The following is a 20,942-nucleotide window of genomic DNA, read 5'->3' as shown; positions in this document are numbered from 1 at the left end:
TCTCAATGTCACTAGACCTAGTAAGATCGTTGTCTTTTTCCCCCTTGTTCCCTTCACTTGCCCCGTTGTGCCTTGAAACACTTGTATATAGACGCGCTATAAATAAAATATCATATGAATGAGATTAGATTCATGCAGTAGGTTTTTAAAAACTGAACCCTGCCTGTACCCCAGATTTCTTTCTCTTTGTCAACTTAAACTGTACGTTAAAATAATGTTATTAAAGTATGTTAATACAAATGGCGCAACTCCTTTCTTTCTACAGGATCGTTGAGCTTTGAACACTCACAGCCTCTGGCACAACCATTAAAAGATCCAACTCCCCCATACACTTTGGTCCCAGGACCAAGACCGGCAGGTAAAGTCAATGGTTTGGTCTCAACTATATGCTGTCAGTATGAATTGCAAAATAGTTATCATTGTCATGTTTGCCACTGCTGGGGGGAGAATGAACCACAGCTGATTATGTTTTGTTTTCGTGGTGAAGTGAATTTTTGTTTTTTATTAGAAAGTGGCTGTTGTGCGAAAGGTCTTCAGTACATCAATGATTTGATTGAATGGACATTCCAATCTGCACTGTTCTACAATGTTTTGATGGATAGAACAGTTTGAATGAAACCTTTGCATACATTAATTACACACCACAGTCTCCTTTTCTCAAGGAATATTACTGTATGATCAATTGCAAGAAAAATCCGGCGGTATGCCAATGTCAGTGGGTCGAGAGGGGGCCTATTAATAGCTAAAAGCTGTAGAGAGCATAGTGCACAAGAGGAGCAAGGAAGACTGCCACAGTCACAACAGCGGTAAGGATTCCAACTATAAGGTGTTTCTCCCTGTGATGATGTTTACAGTTGTTTCATCCTGTAAAACAATGAGTGCATAGCTACCTGTAGGAGACCGGAGTATGGGGGAGTGGGGTCGGGGGGGGTGGAGGGGTGTAACACCTTTTCTCTAGCATGGGGTCTGGCATGGATTCACATGCTCATGAATATTCCCCGTCAGGCTGGGAATCCTCGGTAAAGAAAAAACCAGTATCAGTTTCGTTTCTGATCTGTCTTTCGTAGTAGTAACCAATCACTGGTCTCTGCATCATACTGACCACAGCCAATGACTGCCCTCTACCTAAGCACCGCCTCTGGCAGCCATCTTCAGATTTTTACCGCACATTTATGTGTTGGGATCCTCGTGCTATTGCTCTCGAGCGTTAGTGCTATTTTTTCACGTTTTTTGCTAAAAAACTTCGTTTTTTCGGTCAAAAGAGCCTCAAGCTCCACCAACTCTCCATCCGATCAACGGGGACCCGTGTCGGATTCGTCTGCGCCCCTCAAGGGTGAAGATTTCGTCGAGCTACGCTTTTGGAGGACTCCAGAAGCTTCTCCGGCCCGGACATGGCCCAGGAGAAGGGAAGCTCGACGCCCGGAAAGCTGTTCAGGGTCTGCCCTGGATGCCAGCTGCAGAACGTCTTTAAGGAGGACGAACACTCCTTTTGTCTCTACTGCTTACATGAGGACAAGACGCACGTGGAGAAGGACTGTGCGTTTTGCGGCAATATGTCGGAGCGGACCATGAAGGACCGCCATCAACGTCTCGCCAACTGGCTGGAAGGGAAGAGCCCGTCAGGCGAGAAGAAGAGGAAGAAATCCGAGCGGTCTTCTAAAACCTTTGAGGACGCCCCGGCGACGGGGGTCCAACACAAGGCCAAGCACCGCGAGTCCGCTGGCACCGGGAGCGCCGAACGGTCGGGCTGTACGGGCGCCAGGCAGGGCGCACCCTCCCCGGCACCTTCAGCCACGAGCCAACGCTCTGGGTCGGGTAAGAGGAAGGGCGAGCACCCGGCAAAGCTCCTGGAGAGGCCCCGGTCGAGCTCAAAGGCCCCATCGGAGGGGGAGCGAGGCAGTGTCCCCCCCTCAAGGTTAAGGCGGTGGGCGCACCTAAGGTGGTGAAGGCCTTAATCCATCCGGCCAAGCCCTCTATCGATACTGTCGCGGCGACCCTGGCTCAGCCTGTGGAGGCTACACCAGTGGTGGCGACCTCGGGGCTCAGAGTCTCCCTGCCACCTCGGAGGGAGTCCTCTTTTGTGCCCATCGATAGGACCCCCGTGAAATATCCGGCGGGGAAGAAAAAGGGGGGGCAGGGCGTCGTCGTAGATTCGGCTTCAATCTCGGAGGAAGAGCTGATCGAGGTCTTAAGCCACGGCCTTGGCGTGGAAGAAGACCGGCCCGTCGGGATGGATCCCGACGCAGGTGACGACGACATCGTCGAGGGTGCCGACGGGGCCCCTGATCGCCCGTCGGATTCCCCTCTGCCAGCGCCGCAAGACAACTCGGCGGCCATTTTGTTGGCTATACAGTCCTTATGCTCAGAGATAAGGACGAGACTACCGTTGCCGACGGAGGAACCTCTCCCGTCGGGGGATCCTGAATCGGGACCTTCTGGTGTTCCCCCACCCAAGAAAAGAAGGATTCACCCTCCACCTCCTTTTCAGCCGTCGCGCACCGTCCAGCCCTCCTCCCCGTCCACCCGAGGGGATGATACGGGGACTGACAGGGCAGCGACGGGTACGGACGACGAGGTATACGACGAGGATCTACCGTCGTCACCTCCCACCAGGGCTTCTCCGCCCGACGAGATTGGTTCGTTCCACTCCATGATCGCCAGGGCATCCGAGCTTTTCCAACTCTGCCCTGAGGAGAAGAAAAAGGAAGGATTCCTTTATCAACGGCGCGAGGCCAAGAGGAAGACGGTCCTCGCGGTGCCTCTACTGGACGACATTTGGGATGAGGGCCTCGCCCTCCTCCAGAACCCTTCCACTACGCCAGCTAGAAGAGACCGGTACGAGAAGAAGTACCGGGTCCCGGACGCGGCCCCCCTGTGCCTCCGGGCGCAGCCTACCCCGGACTCCGTCGTCTCCGCGGCGGCCAGGAAGAAAGCGGGGGGGGGGGTGCGGCCTCCACATCGACTTCCCCACCGGACGGCGAGGGAAAGAAATTGGACACTATGGGACGCAGGGTCATCTCGTCTGCAGCAACGACGATTAAAGCGGCCAACGCCTTGGCTATCGTGGCCCGCTACGACAGGGAGCTATGGTACAAACTGGCTCCCCTGCTGGACTTCCTACTGGACGACAAGAGGGCGGATGCCCTGGAGATCCTACAGGAAGGTGAGGTGGCGTCGGACCACGCCATCACTATTGCGACGGACATCGCCGACACTGGGTTTCGCCAGTTGGGCAACGGCGTGTGCCTTAGGCGGCGTGGATGGCTCAAGGCTACGGACTTCCGTCAAGACGTACAGACCAGAGTCCTGGACATGCCGTTCGATGGGAACAACCTGTTTGGGAAAACAGTGGACGATTCCCTTCAGGCCATTAAAGCGGACACTGAGACGGCCCGGGCCCTTGGGGTTCTGCAGCAACGACGGACGCCCTTTCGGAGCAGCGGAGGCAAGGGCGCCTCCAAAGGTTCCGGCGGCGGTTTCTCCACCTACCGTCAAGCGGCCCGCTCGTCGTCTCAGGAGGCCTACAGAGGACAAGGCAAGTCTGCCGGACCCCGCCGTCGTCGCCAAGGAGGTCAAGGCGGCAAAGCCTCGTCGAAACAGGATTGAACCGACTGTGGGGTTGGGCCCCCACCGATGCACCCCGGTGGGAGGCCGGCTGGCGAGCTTCGTCAGCGTGTGGGAGTCCATCTCCACCGACCGTTGGGTGCTGGACGCCTTAGCCCGGGGCCACGTGCTCGAGTTTCAAAGAAGGTGCCCGCGCGTCCCCCCGTGGCCAGGAAAGAGCTTCACGTCCCTCAGCTTCTCCTGGAGGTAAGGGCGATGCTCAGGAAGGGCGCCATCGAACTCGTCCCAAAGAGGCTTCGGGGCTCCGGAGTTTACGCAAGATACTTCCTCGTGAAGAAGAAGACTGGAGGATGGCGCCCCATCCTAGACCTGCGACGTCTGAACAAATTCATCAAGGCGCAGAAGTTCCGGATGGTCACCCTCCAGCACGTCCTGGGTCAGCTGGAGGAAGGAGACTTCCTGTCGTCGTTGGATTTGGAGGATGCCTACTTCCATATTCCCATCCTAAAGGGGCACCGAAAATTCCTCAGGTTTGTGGTCCAAGGGCGTCACTAACAGTTCAAAGCCCTCCCCTTCGGACTACGGTCGGCACCCAGGGTATTCACCAAGTGCCTTGCACCGGTGGCGGCGCAGCTGCGCCGCGAGGGGATCCACGTCTACCCCTACCTGGACGACTGGCTCATCCGAGCCAAGACGAGGGAGCTCGCCGTGGAGCACACGGCAAGGACCGTCCAACTTCTCACGGACCTGGGATTCTCCATGAACTACGCCAAGTCCCACCTGGTACCCGCGCAAAACGCACTGTTTCTGGGAGCGAAGCTCGACACAGTGTCCCTTCTGGCCTCCCTGTCGGAGGAAAGGACCAGGTCCATCCTGGGCAAGATACAGCGGATGTTGGCTTCCGACGCGGCCAAGGTGAGGTCCATCAAGTCCCTCCTCGGAATGATGTCTTCTTGCATCTACCTCATTCCCATGTGCAGGCTCCGGATGCGCCCGTTGCAGGAGTTCCTGGACGCGCGCTGGATCCAAACGACGGGCGGCTTCGAGGAGAGGATCACACTCGACGAGAGTTTCCGCCGAGCGGTCCGGTGGTAGGGCACCCGCGCGCATCTGATGGCGGGCATGGACTTCCAGACCCCAGACCACCAGGAGACAGTGACCACGGATGCCTCCCTGGAAGGGTGGGGAGCGCACACCGAAAATCTGCACGCGAGAGGCCTTTGGCTCCCGACGGAGAAGTCCCTCCATATCAACGTCCTGGAGCTCCGTGCAGTGTTCTGGGCCCTCAGGTCCTTCCTTCCGTCCCTCAAGGGCAAGGTGGTGAGGATCTTCACCGACACCACCACCACCATGTTTTACATCAGGAAACAGGGCGGAACCAGGTCCCCAGCACTGTCCAAGGAGGCGCAGGACCTGTGGCATTGGGCCGTCGCCCAAAGGTTGTTTCTGGTGCCGTTTCATCTGGCAGGGATAAAAAACACCATTGCTGACTCACTCAGCAGGGAGCTGCGCTCGTGCCACGAGTGGGAACTACGGCAGGATCTAGTGGATCGCCTCTTCCGACGGTGGGGCACACCCCAGATCGACCTGTTCGCGACGGCGACGAACTCCAAGTGCCGGAGGTTCGCCAGCAGGTTTCCCCAGGCGAGGAGCATGGGCGATGCTTTCTCGTTCCCCTGGGAGGGCCTGTTCCTCTACGCGTTACCTCCTTTGCCACTGCTAATCCGGCTCGTCAACCAGCTCAAGAGGTCACGGTGCTGGATGATCCTCGTCGCACCTGCGTGGCCGAGGCAGATATGGTTCCCGGTCCTTCTGGACTTGTCAGCGTCCCCGCCAATCAAGCTGCCGGTGGACGCGGATCTACTCTCCAGGGAAGGAGGCGCCATCCTCCACCACGACCCGAAATCGCTGAACTTGCAGGCCTGGCTCCTGCAGCGCTAGAGTTTGGAGGATACGACATACCGGCCGACAGCAGAGAGGTTCTTGCAAAGGCCAGGGCGTCCTCGACTCTTAAATGCTACAGACACAAATGGAAGAGGTTCTCTGTCTGGTGCCACGCACAGAAGATTAACCCTCTACGGATTACGGCTCCCCGGATACTGCCGTACCTGCTGACGCTGGCCAAAGCTGGACTGGCACACTCGTCCATCAAGATTCATCTTGCTGCGATCTCCCGATACACCAGAACCACGGGGCGGAGTTCCTTGTGGTCTCATCGTCTGGTGAAAGAGTTCATGAAGGGACTGTTCAGATTGTTCCCGCCGGTGAAGGCTCCGGCCCCGGCGTGGGAGCTCAACGTGGTGCTGACCAAGCTCATGGGACCTCCGTTCGAGCCTCTGCACTCGTCCCCGTTGAAGTTTCTGTCGTGGAAAACAGCGTTTCTTGTGGCCATCACCTCCGCACGACGGGTGGGAGAGATCCAGGCCCTTTCCTGCAAGGCCCCGTACTTGACTTTTCACGACACGAGGGTAGTGCTCAGGACGCACCCCTCCTTCATGCCCAAGGTACCGTCTGACTTCCATCTCAACGAACCCTTGGTGTTGCCTGTGTTCTTCCCGTCGCCTGCTGAGAGGACTTTGCACTCGCTGGATGTGGCTAGAGCGCTGAAGTTCTACGTGGACCGCACGAAGTGTTTTCGGAAGACGTCACAACTCTTTGTGAACTTTGGACCTGTCAATCAGGGGAAGGCTCTCTCGAAGGCTTCCATTTCCAGATGGCTCTCCGGCTGTATCATGCAATGTCATCGGTTGGCAAACCGACCGCTGCCTGGCCGTCCGAGAGCCCATTCCACCAGAGCGATCGCAGCTACCACGGCGTTTCTTTCTGGTGTGCCCCTGCTGGACATATGTAGGGCTGCTACGTGGAGGTCGACGCACACCTTCATGAAATTCTACTGCGTCGATCGGGATTCCAGGGAGGAGTACAGGGTCGGCCAAGCAGTGCTGCGCAACCTGTTCGCCTGAGGTGAGCCTGGTGAGGAGGTAAGATGCTTAATGTTGAGTTTGATGTGATGCTTAATGTTGAGCCTTTGCCACCTCCCGTGGTTGTGCATGTGTGTACTGCTATGTATTCTTTATTCATGAGCATGTGAATCCATGCCAGACCCCATGCTGGAGAAGGAACAAGTTACTTACCTGTAACTGTTGTTCTCCAGCATGGGTCTGGCATGGATTCACATGCGAACCCTCCCGCCTACCCCTCTGCGGCTCTTCACTTGGTCATACTGCCACTTCACGTGCTTCCAAATCTGAAGATGGCTGCCAGAGGCGGTGCTTAGGTAGAGGGCAGTCATTGGCTGTGGTCAGTATGACGCAGAGACCAGTGATTGGTCACTACTACGAAAGACAGATCAGAAACGAAACTGATACTGGTTTTTTCTTTACCGAGGATTCCCAGCCTGACGACGGGGAATATTCATGAGCATGTGAATCCATGCCAGACCCATGCTGGAGAACAACAGTTACAGGTAAGTAACTTGTTCCACGGCACACATGTGCCAGAGTCCTATATAGCCCAAGGGAGTGCGGTGGCCATCAGGAAGGAGCTACCCAAAGAGGGTGCATGCAGGTAAAGACAAAGAGTTTTGACCTGTAAAGCAACACTCATAGGGGGTCAACGACCAATAAACAACCACAGACTTCTTTGTTTTGTTTGAGTGGGAGTCCGCTTTATCAGAATGTATCTTTATTAGGAAGACCGTTCGTAATAATAAAACAATATGCAGATTGGCCCTACATCACCATAGATCTTTGACCACGGGGGTTCTCATAACATACCTGTGTATGACCTATTTGCACATGCGCTAAATAGATACCATCTTATGTCAAACTTCTCTTCTTTAAGTGAACCCTGCCCTTTTCACATACCTAACATAGCTGGTCACAGATATTACCTAGGTGATGTCAGATACTACTGTGTTAAATAACATCTTTTTCTGCCTGGCATCAGAATACAGACCCCACTAACCCAACCCTCGACTTTCTGCATACTTAACCCACACAAAACCCACACCACCATTTCCCTCCCAGAAATCTGCAAGCACTTTACCACACCACAGCAAAAACACATAAAAACCTAAGGTCTCGCCCGATCCGATACTTGCACAAAAGCCCAGCACTCTGTGTATACCGAGCTGAATCTGCCAACAGCACAGCACTTCTACCACTCTCCTACTCCCCTCCTCCCGACTAAACTTACCCGCCCTCCTTCCTGTTTGCAGATCCGCAAGAGCGCCTCAGGACCAATTCCATTGGTGACTGTGCGCTATATAAATACCTTTAACTTAACATAACATACAGTCTCAGGGTTGACCGGACACTTTTACCTTTGATAAGTACAATGGAGTAAAGCCTACAGGTGCACCCTGGAAGTGAGTTTCTCATGTGACAAATAAATAACTCTTCCTGTCACTAGTTTTTCTTGTTGCAGAACATGTTTACCTTTGATATCTCGTTGACACCTAGGGTCACAGACATTTCCTGAGAGAAAAATGCTCCCCCCCCCCCCCCCCTGTGTCTGGCTACCAACTTAGTTTGTCACTGATCTTTCTCTTGACGAAATGGCCGATAACCACCGACTGAATATGGCACCCGACCGACAGGGTCGAGGCGAGAGCATGTAAAACACACAAAGCTGAGTAAACAACCTTCTACCTCTGTGCACCCAGAGGTGAAAACAACCAGTATCACCCAAGTAACGTTTGGCTAAAATGAAGCAAAACACCCGGCCCGTTGGTAAAGCCCAGCTGACTGCCTAGCGGTAACGGGAATTCCCGTTGCCTCTTCGGGTGCCTTTTACCTGCTCAGCCCCGGCTGCCTCGTGAGCCGAGTAATGAACGGTCCCTGTTATGGCTTGCTCTCACTCTCCGTCCTAGGTGGGGAAGGGGAAGAGCTGCCAACCACACCGATACGCTGATACGCTGATGGCCTGAGGTGAAGGGGGCTGGAGTCACAGACTTGACAGAGGGCCTCGGTGCCCTCTGGAGAAGTCTCGGCTTCAACCCGGATTCCTCTCTCTCCTTACAAACCTCCGTCGGGCTGATATGCCCAACCAGCGTTTCCATTTTCCTTCACCAGCAGGGGAGCTCCCTGCAAACCTGAGGTGAAATCACCTCATACATGGCCCCGCTCCCCCTGCTGGTAGTGCCCACATTCTCATGGTCCTGTAAACTACGTGCCCAAAACCACCACCGTGTGGAGAGTGGCAGACACAAAAAAAGGACTAAAATTCAGAGCCTGCTTCTGAATACGGCACTGAGCCCTTTCTATGCTGAAACCTCCAAGGAAAAGGGGTTTACACTACTAAAACAAACATCCGATTGATTGTGGACAGAATAGGCTCAGGATTTCCCTCCACCATACAGGGACTGTCATTCTGAGCAAGTTTTGATTACAGTGTCTCGCTCTGAATGCTCCTGGGTAGGTTCAGCACTAGTTAGACGTCTCTAAAGCACAAACTAGGACATGCCCACAAGACAATGATCTAGATGCGTCCTGGTGGAGCAAAATAGTGAACCCCTTCTCAAACCAGAAGCAGCCCACTGTTAACACATATGGCACAATAGACAACAGACATACAACCTTACACAAGGAACTAACTAAAATAAATAAATAACTGGATAAGGTAATAAAGAGCTGTGGATGGAAAAAATCAACGAAAGCAGAGAAAATGAGCAGCAAGCGAATTATCAAGAGTAGTGCAGACTAAAAACAAGTGTACTAATTTGCAGATAGAAAGGTATGGACAAGCATCAATGACTAATGGACTAAACTACAGACTGAAACCAAGGAACTACAAAATGGTACCAAGTACTGGAATTGAGACCTGTTAGTAATCTTCCCCCCCTGTCTTGGAAAGTGCAAGGAAAGCTAACCTTTTTGACAGCTGGGAATTTGATTTGAATTTTTAAGGTGTAATATAGAAACACCTAGATTTTCTGAACTACCAGCAAGTGCACTGTGGGACCTTTAGTTTGCATTCCCTTAGAAAAGTGTTTGACATTCCATATTGAATTGTACTAAGTCCATAAAAGTCAAGAAGATAGTTTAGGACAGAATTTAGTTTGTCGCAGAGGGCTCCTCTTACTGTTCAAGTAGTAGCTGTGACAGCAAACCGTCCTTGACTGATGCATTCTTTTTAATTGCATTGATTCAATCCAAACATACATAATCTAGTCTCATTATATATATCCCTTTGTTAGGCAGGGATGGCAAATGCCATATATGTTCAGCAGCTACAGATCTGTTTACCCTGTTTGGAAATATTAACTTTAATGTAAGTTGTAGGCTTTAAAGGGTATGCAACTGTGTGTGGCGGCTAGTGACGATGTCCATGTTATAGTGAGCAGCGTAATAGGGAAGCTAACCCTCTGATGCTTTTACATACTACACAGCTCCAAAACAGCCTTTGCTGAAAGGATTGCACCCCATAATCAAAGCCAAAACTGTGTAAGTATCCAAATTATCACTGTCTAAATTCCCACTTTTAAATATCAGTTGCTCCTAAGAACATCTGAAATGATCACACAAAGGCTTTCCTAGTTTAACAAATGAACCCTAACATATGCCTGCTTTCTTGCCCAAATAAGGCAAATGGGCTTGAGGAAAAGCAGGTTTCAACGCATCTCTGCTCACATGAAATGGGTAAGAGCTGCTTCTTCAACAGCTAATTTCACTGTGTACTTGCTCTTGGCCACTAACCTTTGTCTCGGCTCTCACCTCAGCAGAGCCAGTGCCACACTTGCCTTTCCTGATGCTCTAAAGTTGAACGAGGCACGTCACATGACCTGGAAGCCTTGGGCAGGACTTGGTCTGATCTCGGCAAGGCGTACAGCTATCTCCTGCAAGTGGATGAAGTAAGAGCTGTATCTGTAGCAGCCGATTTCACTTTGTACTTGCTCTTGGCCACAATCTTGTATTTGGCATGACCCTCTTCTCAGTGCAGCCCACGCCCCAGCCTTCCCCCTCCTCTGTTTCATTCTCTTCCGTCCGCTCCTCCTTCCTCACCTCCAACCCAACCATAATTTAACAAAACAGGTAACCTGACTGGGAGGCCAGGATTTATCTTAGTCTCCCAGGAAAGCCTCTGTCCAGGAAGCTAGTGAATGGCAGAGGCTAAGTGTGCCTTCTGTTTGCATGGCACCCAAACCCTGGTCTGCTGCACCCCCTGACAAATGAAACCATCAACACCCAGGTAATATGATGTACATATTATCCTCTTTTACTATACAAATCGCACTGGGATACTAGCGCAGTACTGATTACTCACAACAGTTGACCTTGCCTCCAGTAGCCTTAAAGGGGTAGTTTGGTCATAAATATTATTGGCCAAATGGATCGGGCATGTATTTCAGAGCATATATTGATCGTTCTTAAATAAATTGCCACTGCAACTTAACTGAGTGTTTCTCACTTTAACACATGCGAAAACAACGGCTCGGGTACAGCCATCTTGTGCTATTCTTATCCCTTGATCTATCACCCAAAGTTTAACTGCCCTTGCGGCACTGATGCGTTTCACCGGCCCCTAACATTATCACTAGATGCTCACGCCCCTTTTCACAACGCCAATGCACGTCTCATGTCAATGTACTCTGTGCGCAATCTATTGACTTGTCTCCATGGAAATGGCAAGACGCCTCGTTTCTCGACAAGTATAAACAAGCCATTTCTGATCGCACATCATTGGAGTTTCTTTTTCCTACGTGTCAGTGTATTTAATTTGGATCCTCCCTGACTTGTTTTTACTCTGTTCAGCTCTCTGCCAAGTACTTCTACGCCCTAAAATGTATTAACCCAGTAGTCGCTTTTCATTTCTTATATTATGTACAGAGGTCTTTACCCAACAATATTTAGGCATGTGTCCATGGGAATTTTTACAGTTTGGGACTACTAATCTTGCCTTTTTACGACGTGCTTTTGTGACATTGGCTGTTTCTTTGCTTGTCTTTCTTTAAAATTCAGTGTTAATGGGGAAACCTCTTTTCATTGCTTTACACAAACAAAAAGGTGTTCATTTTGATTCTGTGCTTCTTCACTATTCAGGAACTTTGGCAACAATTCAGCCCTGAATGTACAAGCCCAAATACTCGGAAAAGGAGATCCTTGAAAGAGATAAAATTGGAGACGATGTGGAATTAGGTGAAATCACTGGAGCCTGAACCCAGTCGTACGGAAGACGTTTCCACCTGGTGTACCTGCTTTCATTGTGAGGTTTTGCCTACTCTGGTGGAGAACTGGTGTTGCAGAGAAAACTCTGGCTGCTTGGCCTACATTGCTGAAGAAGAGACACCACTACTATGCGTTACTGAGCTGCATGACTTCAGGGCTGCCGCCTTACAAGATCTGTGCTGCGAATGATGATGGTCCTTATGCACGAACTTCAAGCTACAGTTTGCTCTTATAATACAAGTAATGAGTATGTTCACTCTATATATCTTATTTATTTGACAATAGAGACACATAACCTAAGTTCGACGGATCACTGACGTGAGAATGTTTGTGTAAATTGAATAATTTCCTAACTTTTCTTTCTTTAATGTGTGTTCACATTTGTAACTGATCCTTACTTGAAATCACAAGTACTGTCAATACGTTGTATGAAAAGGTACCTTTTAAATCAAAACAATGCTGTACATTTTACAAGATAGTACAAATAAAAAAATTCAATTATTTGGTTAATTGCACTAAACTACATCTGTATCTCTTATACAGGTTCTATAGGCTTGTAGCTTATCGCGTGTTTACCTAGTGGATTCATGGAAGACTGGGATTTCGCATCCAAAGAGTAATACCTGCCTGTGTGGTTCAAGCCATTCGTGATGAATTCCCCAGTGACGGCGGACAATACCATGGATTTATGCAGCTGGTACCTCGGCTGCAGCAGTATAATTTGTAGTGGCATTGACATCCACCTCACCAAACACAATAAAAAAAATTAAAATATTTCAAGCTGAACAGTTGTGAGAAATGTTTTGCAAGTCCACTACACGTCCAAACATATAAGAGTATTGTAAAATGTTGGTGTGCAATAACACGTGCATTGGCCTATCGTGCTCCCCCCATCCTCATCCATCCCCCCTCCAGCATCAATGGCAGTTCGCACCTGTGGGGGTGCCCTCGCAGGGGGCTGCACTGGCTGGATTCAGGTGATCAAACATTGTCATAATGGTCTGGTGGGTGCGAACAAACAGTCCGACATTCACATACACACCAACTTATGTAAGCCTTTACAAACACTTACCAAGATAACATCTGTGAAATCCACAACGGAGATCGGCATCTCTCCATTTCTTAACCTGCTCGATGAATCTGCTTACAAGTAACGGTTAGTCCACTTTTAGTGTAGTTTTCTGTATTGTCAACAATCCCTACTAGGACACTTTCTATTGCTCTATACTGCAATGTATACCCTTTCTCCCCCCCCCCCCGACAACCAACCTGTGACAAACTGCAATTGACTTGCCACAAAGCACACATCAAAGTTGAGGACTTTGATCCTGCCCTGATCATAAGGTCTCTACAAGTTTCTGAGTGCCATCCTATATCTAGTGTTGCGCCACAGAAACCCATGACACACAGCTACTAGTTTCTTAAAGAAGTCCTTTGGGATCTCATACGGGATATTGGTGAAATAGTGGCGAAACCTGGGAAGAACAACCATCTTGTGCAGCGCTGCTCTCCCCATCAACAAGAGTGGCAACCTTGTCCAGAAACCCATGGACTTTGCCATGTGTCAGCAGTTTTCTGAATATTGTGTGTGTGTTTGATATCGAGGTCATGATAAATGACTACCCCCAGATACCGGAACGATACCGGAACGTGTCTATCTCCCACTGTATTGGAAGCTCCAGTAAACTGCACTGGCCTCCCGCTGTACCCAGCCAGAGGGAACACGCACGATTTTTGTTTTCCAAATGTGATTCCTGACAAGTCTGCATAGCGCTCCAGGACATCTAATATATTGCAAGTTAGTCTCAGGGTGTTGTAAGTATAACAGCATGTCGCCTGCATATAATGAGATCAGGTAACGCCCACCATGTATGTCTATCCCCGCTTGCAGGTATTCCTCCCTCAGCTATGCCGCCAGGGGTTCTTCAGCTAATATGAACAGCATAGGTGACCAAGGGCAACCCTGTCTCGTGCCCTTCTCCAGCTCCCACTGTTACGATATCTGATTTCCCGTTCTCACTCTCATGACTAGCTTACTGTACAGTAGCCGTGCCCATTTGATATATGTAGGTCCCATTCCGAATTTACTCAGTGTAGCCAGGAGTCACGGCCATCGAACAGAGTCAAATGCTTTGACCATGTCCAGTGAGGCCACTTCATAAGTCACCACTGCCCCTGGTGCAGTAGATGACATGATGGAGCCTGCGTAGGTTCCATGTGATATTCCTATTTGGGAAATATCCCGTTTGGTCTGAATGTCTCAATTTGTCTATCACCTTTTTAAGTCTGTTGGCCAATAAGGTAGTGAGTATCTTCCCGTCCTGGTTAAGTAATCTCTGCAATGTATACCCTTTTCTCACTTTATTTTATTTAAAAAGTCTACACCAATATCAACCAATATAAGCATTTTAATCTCTGTAATTAGCATATAACATTAGAGTATTGTTTTTAGATGTAATTTTTAGCAGTGCGTGTTTTCAATGTGCTTTCAATGCCATTTTCTATAAAGTAAATTTATTTTTATTATCAGAGAGATTAGATGTTTGTTTTACTCACTGATCATTTAAAAAAAATGTTTTTTGTCATTTTGGATAAACATCACATGAACATTCCCCCTTTGCTCCCCTCCCCCATTTGACCCCACTTTGCAAAGTTTAAAGTATAGTACAGTAGAACATATTGCGATGCAGTTGCAGGCTATTAAAGATGTTATCACATAATTCCCGTAATTCGAAATGTTTGCGGACAAAACCTCACATTATAATCTTCCTGCAGACATTTCAGCACCGTATTCCAGTCTTTGGAAAAGTTGAAATGTTCCCCTTGGATGGAGTACGTCACCCATTCCAAAGCCAAAAAGTTCCAGACCTTGGAGAACCAATCGGCGATGTGAGGAGCCTTCTTTGATTCCCATTTCTGCGCGATCACCAACAAAGCCGCCAACTGAAGTATCGCAAATGCCTTCACAGTATGTTTTGGACTCTGCCTCAATAATTGTTCTATCACTACCAAAAGACATGATCTTTGAAGACCTGGGTCCCTGTAGATTAAACATTTGGATCATATATGTATTTAACCTCTCCCCAGTATTGCGTCAGCCTTAGCAGCTCCACCAGATATACTTCCAGTCCCCCCAGCATTCCACATTCTCTCCAGCATAAGTCAGAGCTAGTGGTAAACATTTTTCTTACACGATCTGGAGTGTAGTGCCACTGTTTGTACCAAAACACTCTAATTTAAAGTGACCTGGTAAGCTTAGGTATTTTACGTCACAGATCCTCCCAAACCTCATCTGGAATCGCCTCCCCCCGTGAAAATTGCCAACGTTGTTTGCATCTTATTGATGTTTCGGGAGTGATATCCACCGTTAATTTGTATACTTTTGATATAAGGGCTTTATTGCCAGGGCTGGATGTGACATATTTTTCAAATGGAGTAAAATCTCTGATTGCAGCATTTCGTATTGGTGGAGCTAGAATCCAATGTCTCACTTGAAAGTATTGGAAGCGAGCTCCTGCTTGCATTGCGTAAACGGTTTAGGCTCACTCCTCTGAAACATGTCTCTTATTTTTATACACCCCGTCTTCTTCCACGCCGCAAAAGCATTAGGTTCCAGCCCTGGGGCGAATTGGGAGTTAAAAAATAATGGAGTCAGTGGAGAGGGAAACGATGTCACTTGATAATTTTTCATAGCTGTATTCCAGACCTCCTCCACCAAGCTCCATCACACTAGCTTGCTTTTAATTGGACGGTCTTGCTTAGGTAGCCATACACTATCCCCAACCTGGGACCCCCCACTGCCCTTTCCATCTCTACTCTACCCATCTTCCCCTGAGTCTGCATCCCACCGGTCTTTGAGAACCCTAATCGGGGCCGTATGATAGTATTACCTTAAGTTTGGTAGGCCCATCCCGCCCTGTTCTATAGAGCCCATTAACATACACAAAGCTATCCTTGCGGGTTTACCTCTCCATATAAAAGCAGAGACTGCTTTGTGCAAATTTCAAAAAAATGAGCTGGGCACCCGACTAGGTAATGCTTGAAACAAATATAGAATTTTTGGAAGCATAAACATTTTTATCGAGTTGATCCTACCCAACCAAGATACTGTGAGGGGACCGCATCCCAGTAGATGAGATTGAATTGTCTTCAACATAGGGGGATAATTAGCATTGAAAACCCCTTTGATTGTAGGTTTACCCCTAACAGTGTGACCGCTTTTTGCGCCCATGCGAATTGTGTACCAGACCGTAACATCTGCATCTCCGAGGGGGGCAGAGATCAATTCAAAACCTCTGATTTAATTTCATTTATTTTTAACCCTGCCACCTTCACAAATTTCACAAATTCCCGTGTTGCTGCTTGCAAGGTATTTAATGGATCAGAAGCCACCAAAATCTTTCACCTATGCCATGATTTTATGTGAAAAACCTTGAACTAAATTCCCTTAATCGCCTCTGTCTGCCTAATTTTGGCTAGTATCGGTTCCAAATGTATAGCATATAAAAGCGGAGACAGAGGACACCCTTATTTAGTCCCGCGCTATAACCAATTAGGGGGAGATAACTGGCTGTTGATTGATATGCTCGCTAAGGGTTGCCTGTAATTAGCCCTAATTTTGTATATTATTTTAGGTCCAAACCCCATTTTTGCCAAAGTGAGAAAAAGAAATGACCACTCCACCCGGTCAAATTCTTTTTTGCATTGATGGAAACAAGAACCACCGTAATCTTAATTTTTTTTCTAATATGTGCCATGTTATCATGCGTTTGTCAGGACTTAATAAATCAGTCTGATCTGTACTAATTAAAGATGGCTGTAGGTCCTTCATCCTATTGGCTACATTTCTTTCATAAATCTTTGCGTCTACGTTCATTAAAGCAATAGGACGGTAAGACCCACAATTAGTCGGGTCCTTGCCTGTTTTGGGAGACAAGACTATTTTTGCCTCCTCCATGGTCTGGGAGATACCACCAGAGATGGCAAATTAATTATATAATTGGGTTAATTTGGGCAAAAGAATATTTTGAAATGTTATATAGACACCCGCGGGATACCCATCTGGACCTGGCGACTTATTCAGAGAGATCATGAATTACCTGCAGTACCCCCTCTAGAGTAATAACTCCTTCAAGGCGCTCACTGTCTACCTGCGCTAGGCGAGGGCAGGCCACTGTCTCCAAATATTCTAGCTGTATTTGAACGTCTGGGAGTTCTGACTGGTATAATCTTGTATAAAACGCATGAAATCGTGCGAGGATGTGAGAGGAGGTCTCGGTAACCACCTCACCAGAAGGAAGCTGGATCCGCTGTATAATTAGGGAAGCCGCTCTGTGGTGAAGCTGAGTTGTTAAAAGTCGATCCATTTTTTATTAGCTTTTATATAGTATTTTTGCTTAAGGGAAAGCAACGTTTTCTCTGCCTTCTTTGTCTCACACAGGTTAAGCCTCCCAGAAGCGGCCCTGAACTCTTTTTGTAAAGTCGCACTAGTGTCTGTTTCTATTTTCTTAAGTACCCGCTTGAGATGCTCCTTCGGTTTACATCTCGCGCCCTCTTCCACTATTAGAACCCCCCTCATCATGACTTTCAAGGCATCCCATATTACACTCCATTTAGCGTCCCCAACCTGGTTATGCTGAAAGAATTCTTGTATATGTACCTCTATTTTCTCTCTGATCACAGGATCTTGCATTCATTCCAGTGGGAATTTCCATGCCCAAAGTTTGAGTCTTTTTACATAGGTTTAAGTCTATCGTTATTGGTGAGCGATCCGACAGCGAGCTCGTATGGGTCTCGATATGGGTAATCCTATCAATCAGGGAGACTGAGGCCCAAGCATGATCTATGCGTGAGAACAAACGATGCACAAGTGAGTAAAATGTATAGCTCTTTTCTTTTTCCCAGAGCCAGGCATCCACCAAAGAGAGCTGTGCACATCTTTTGTAATGCCTCAAATGGGGGGCGCTTTGATGTATCGCGTAACAATACTTCGATCTCTAACCGGGTCCTAGGACATTTTAACGTCCCCCAAGAGTAGTAGCTCCCCTTCCATAGAGGGTTCGAGGGTAGCCAGTCTTTCCATCGAAAAATGTTCAATCAAATTAAAATCCAACTAAATGTATTCATTGAAATGCATTTCCATGAAAATGCACTTCCATTGAATGAATTTCGATGGATTTCAATCTCAAACATACCTTTAAAATAGATGTATGTTTGAGTTGGAAATTCAGTGGGTTGAGGAAAGGGTTAATGTTTGAAAATGGGGGTTAGGGGGAGGAGCTCTGGGAGTTGAGGGGGGTTCGAGGGGGAGACCCTCCCCCCTCTCTCCCAATAACCATTAAATACCACAAGTTACAGGGAGCTGTGCAGTGCTGAAATACATTAAAGATTTCAGCACTGGACAAGGGTTACGTTTTGTAAATGGGTGTTGGTGGGGGGTGTTGGGGCATGGAGGAGGACCTCTGGGGGCTGAGGGGGATGGAGACTCCCCCATTAAACTAATACCACAAGTTATAGGGAGCTGTCCAGTGTTAAAAATATAAATTCAATGATTGGACAGCTCCCTGTAAAGTTATGTTTCATCGAATATCCATTCGATGCAAGGGTTTCGATGAACAAACACTTTGCACTTTATGTATGGGAATTCGATGCAACATTTTTAATTGGAAAAAATTTGATGGTACTTGCCTTCGATGATAAATCTTTGATGGAAAGACTAGTAACCGGGTTAGAGTTGCCCCAAAGTGTATTTCAAAAAACCTTCCTGGCCTGAGTTAGGAGCATAGATTGTAGCTAGAGTGAATGTAAAGGCATTTAGATCTAAAATCAGAAATATGCGTCTTCCTTCCTTATGTGACAGTGTACAGAATACTTTTATTGGGTACCAGGCCTAAGCGCTATAACACGCCCACCAACTTGCCCAGTGCATTGGCTGGAAATATTGCAGGATATTGACTCAATCGTAATCTGCGTTTGTCCAGCTTCCGGATATGGGGTTCTTGAAGAGCCACTTAGTCTGGTTATGTATTTATTTATTTATTTTAATTCTTGTAATGTGCCAACATGCCCGTAGGCCTCAGGGCGCACATAAAACTGAACAAACAAACACACATGGCAAAGAAGAAAGAGGTGTCAAAGAGTTATTCCAGATTGAAGTAGTGGGTTTTTACAGCACGTTTGAATGCAGTGTAGTCCTGAATCTGCTGCATCTGGGCTGGGAGTTTGTTCCATAGAAGGGGACCTTGAGCGTCAAGAGTGGTACCTCCAAATTTGGCTGTCCTGTATTTTGGATGCTTGAGAATAGTGGCAGAGGATGAACGAAGGTTCCTCGCGTTAGATTTAATGCTAATGCAGGCTGACAAATAAGTGGGGCTACAGAGGCTGAGGCATTTGTGGGTCGTGGTTAATATCTTGTGCGTTATCCGATGTTTAACGGGAAGCCAATGAAGTTTTTTCCTAAAGATGGAAATGTGTGTACGACAGGACTGATTGAAGATATTACGAACAGCATTGTTCTGAGCCACTTGTAATGATTGGATATTGGAGGCTGTGGTGCCCGCTAGGAGGCTGTTGCAATAATCCAATCTAGAATTGATCAGTGCAGTGGACAGAAGGGCACAGTTTTCTTCCGAGATGAATGGTCGAATATAGCCTATTCTTTTATTTATAAGACCGCAGCTAGATTTAATGCTGGAGACGTGAGACTTCATAGAAAGTTCTTCGTCAAGAACGACGCCTAGGGTCTTGACTTTCTTCTGGACGAGAATGGTATTGTTGGCAATGTGGAAACTAGCATAGTTGGAGTCGAGTTTCGCCCGGGTGTTTTTAGATGCCACGATGAGGAGTTCAGTTTTTTTTGTCGTTCAGGGCAAGTGAATTGCAGGCCATCCAATTTTGTATGGCTTTGTATATTTTATTGATGGTTACTGTATCGCTGCTATAGGCGCCACTTAGCTGTATGACCACCTGAGTGTCATCAGCGTAGTTCGTGTATCGCACTCCTAATTTGTTTAAGAGGTCAAGAAGGGGACGAATATAAAGATTGAAAATCAGAGGCGATGGGCAGGAGCCCTGAGGAACTCCGCATGTCTGAGATATTGGAGAAGATTGATTATCGCCAACACAGACCCTCACCATTCTGGGACCCAGAAAGGAAGCAATCCATCTGGATGCAATTACGGAGCAGTTGGCGACCTCCCCGAGCCTTGACACCAGTAAGCTGTGATCAACTAGGTCGAAGGCTGCGGAGAGGTCTAATAACATGAGCAAAGCAGCGTGATTGTTATCAGCTATGCTAGCTAAGGTAGAATGAAGAACTAGCATTGCTGTTTCAGTCCTGTGACGAGCCCTGTAGCCCGACTGACAGGTACCCAAGATGTTATATTTTTCGACATGGGCTTGTAACTGTAAATAGGCAAGTTTGTCAATTATCTTGAGAACAAATGGCACATTGGTAATAGCACATTGGTTGGTAGCGCCAAAACAAGCTCTCCGGTTTCTTATTTTTAATCGGGGTGTTGAGGCCCCTAATATTCATTAACGGGCATTTGAATTGGGTACTTCTCAACCCCACAATGTGGGACATCTAAATCAACTGATAAATCTAGCGACATCTTAATTGCATCTATTGCACAGCACAATCCCCTACCCTGATTTCCCTTACTCCTCCAACTATCTTTCCCAAACATTACCCCAACCATTACATCCCCCTACCTCCCTTGAGTCCCCTGGTGTGAGTCACAGAACCTATAGTTTATTGTATTAGACCAAGGCCATGTGTGGGGTATACTACCACCCCCATCGACTACCTGAGCGGACAGATTCCAGGATGTCACGCTCCGTCTCTGCATACTCAGCAAAATCTTCAATGTCTCATTGATCCTGGCCCATCAAGGAAGCAGTGTGCCCACTTACTTTGCTAATTTAGAGATTGGGCCTCTGAGTCGGGCTCTCCAGTCTTTTTTGTGTGCACCTTTTGAAATTCCTTCTCTTTCGAACAGCTAGTGTCCATTCCCCAGGTTTGGGCCTCTTGAGACAGAGATCCTTCAAGGCCACCACTCCTTCCGTTGTTCCAGCAGTTCTTCCTCATTTCTTTTTTTTTAACAACTTAATTTAAATCTGGACGCAGCAGTTTACAGTTTTCGCAATTGAACAGTGACACTGGTATTGCTTTTAACCCAATAGCTTCCCCTCCTCCCCCGCCCCCGATGC

The 20,942-nt window shown here is 48.0% G+C and overlaps 1 protein-coding gene across 1 annotated transcript in view; it reads left to right on the top strand.

The window, feature by feature from the left end:
• Positions 1-20,942, top strand: part of TM2D3 (TM2 domain containing 3) — a 202,143-nt gene that overhangs the window by 45,658 nt on the left and 135,543 nt on the right. Inside the window, exon 2 of the mRNA XM_069624763.1 lies at positions 266-358. Coding sequence (XP_069480864.1) covers positions 266-358 — 93 coding nt within the window. The remainder of the gene's footprint in view (positions 1-265; positions 359-20,942) is intronic.

Source organism: Ambystoma mexicanum, chromosome 11 (assembly GCF_040938575.1).
Source record: "Ambystoma mexicanum isolate Mex_15411 chromosome 11, UKY_AmexF1_1, whole genome shotgun sequence".
Classification (NCBI taxonomy): domain Eukaryota; kingdom Metazoa; phylum Chordata; class Amphibia; order Caudata; family Ambystomatidae; genus Ambystoma; species Ambystoma mexicanum.
The sequence above is the reverse complement of the archived record's forward strand: the minus strand, read 5'-3'. Positions and strand labels throughout refer to the sequence as shown.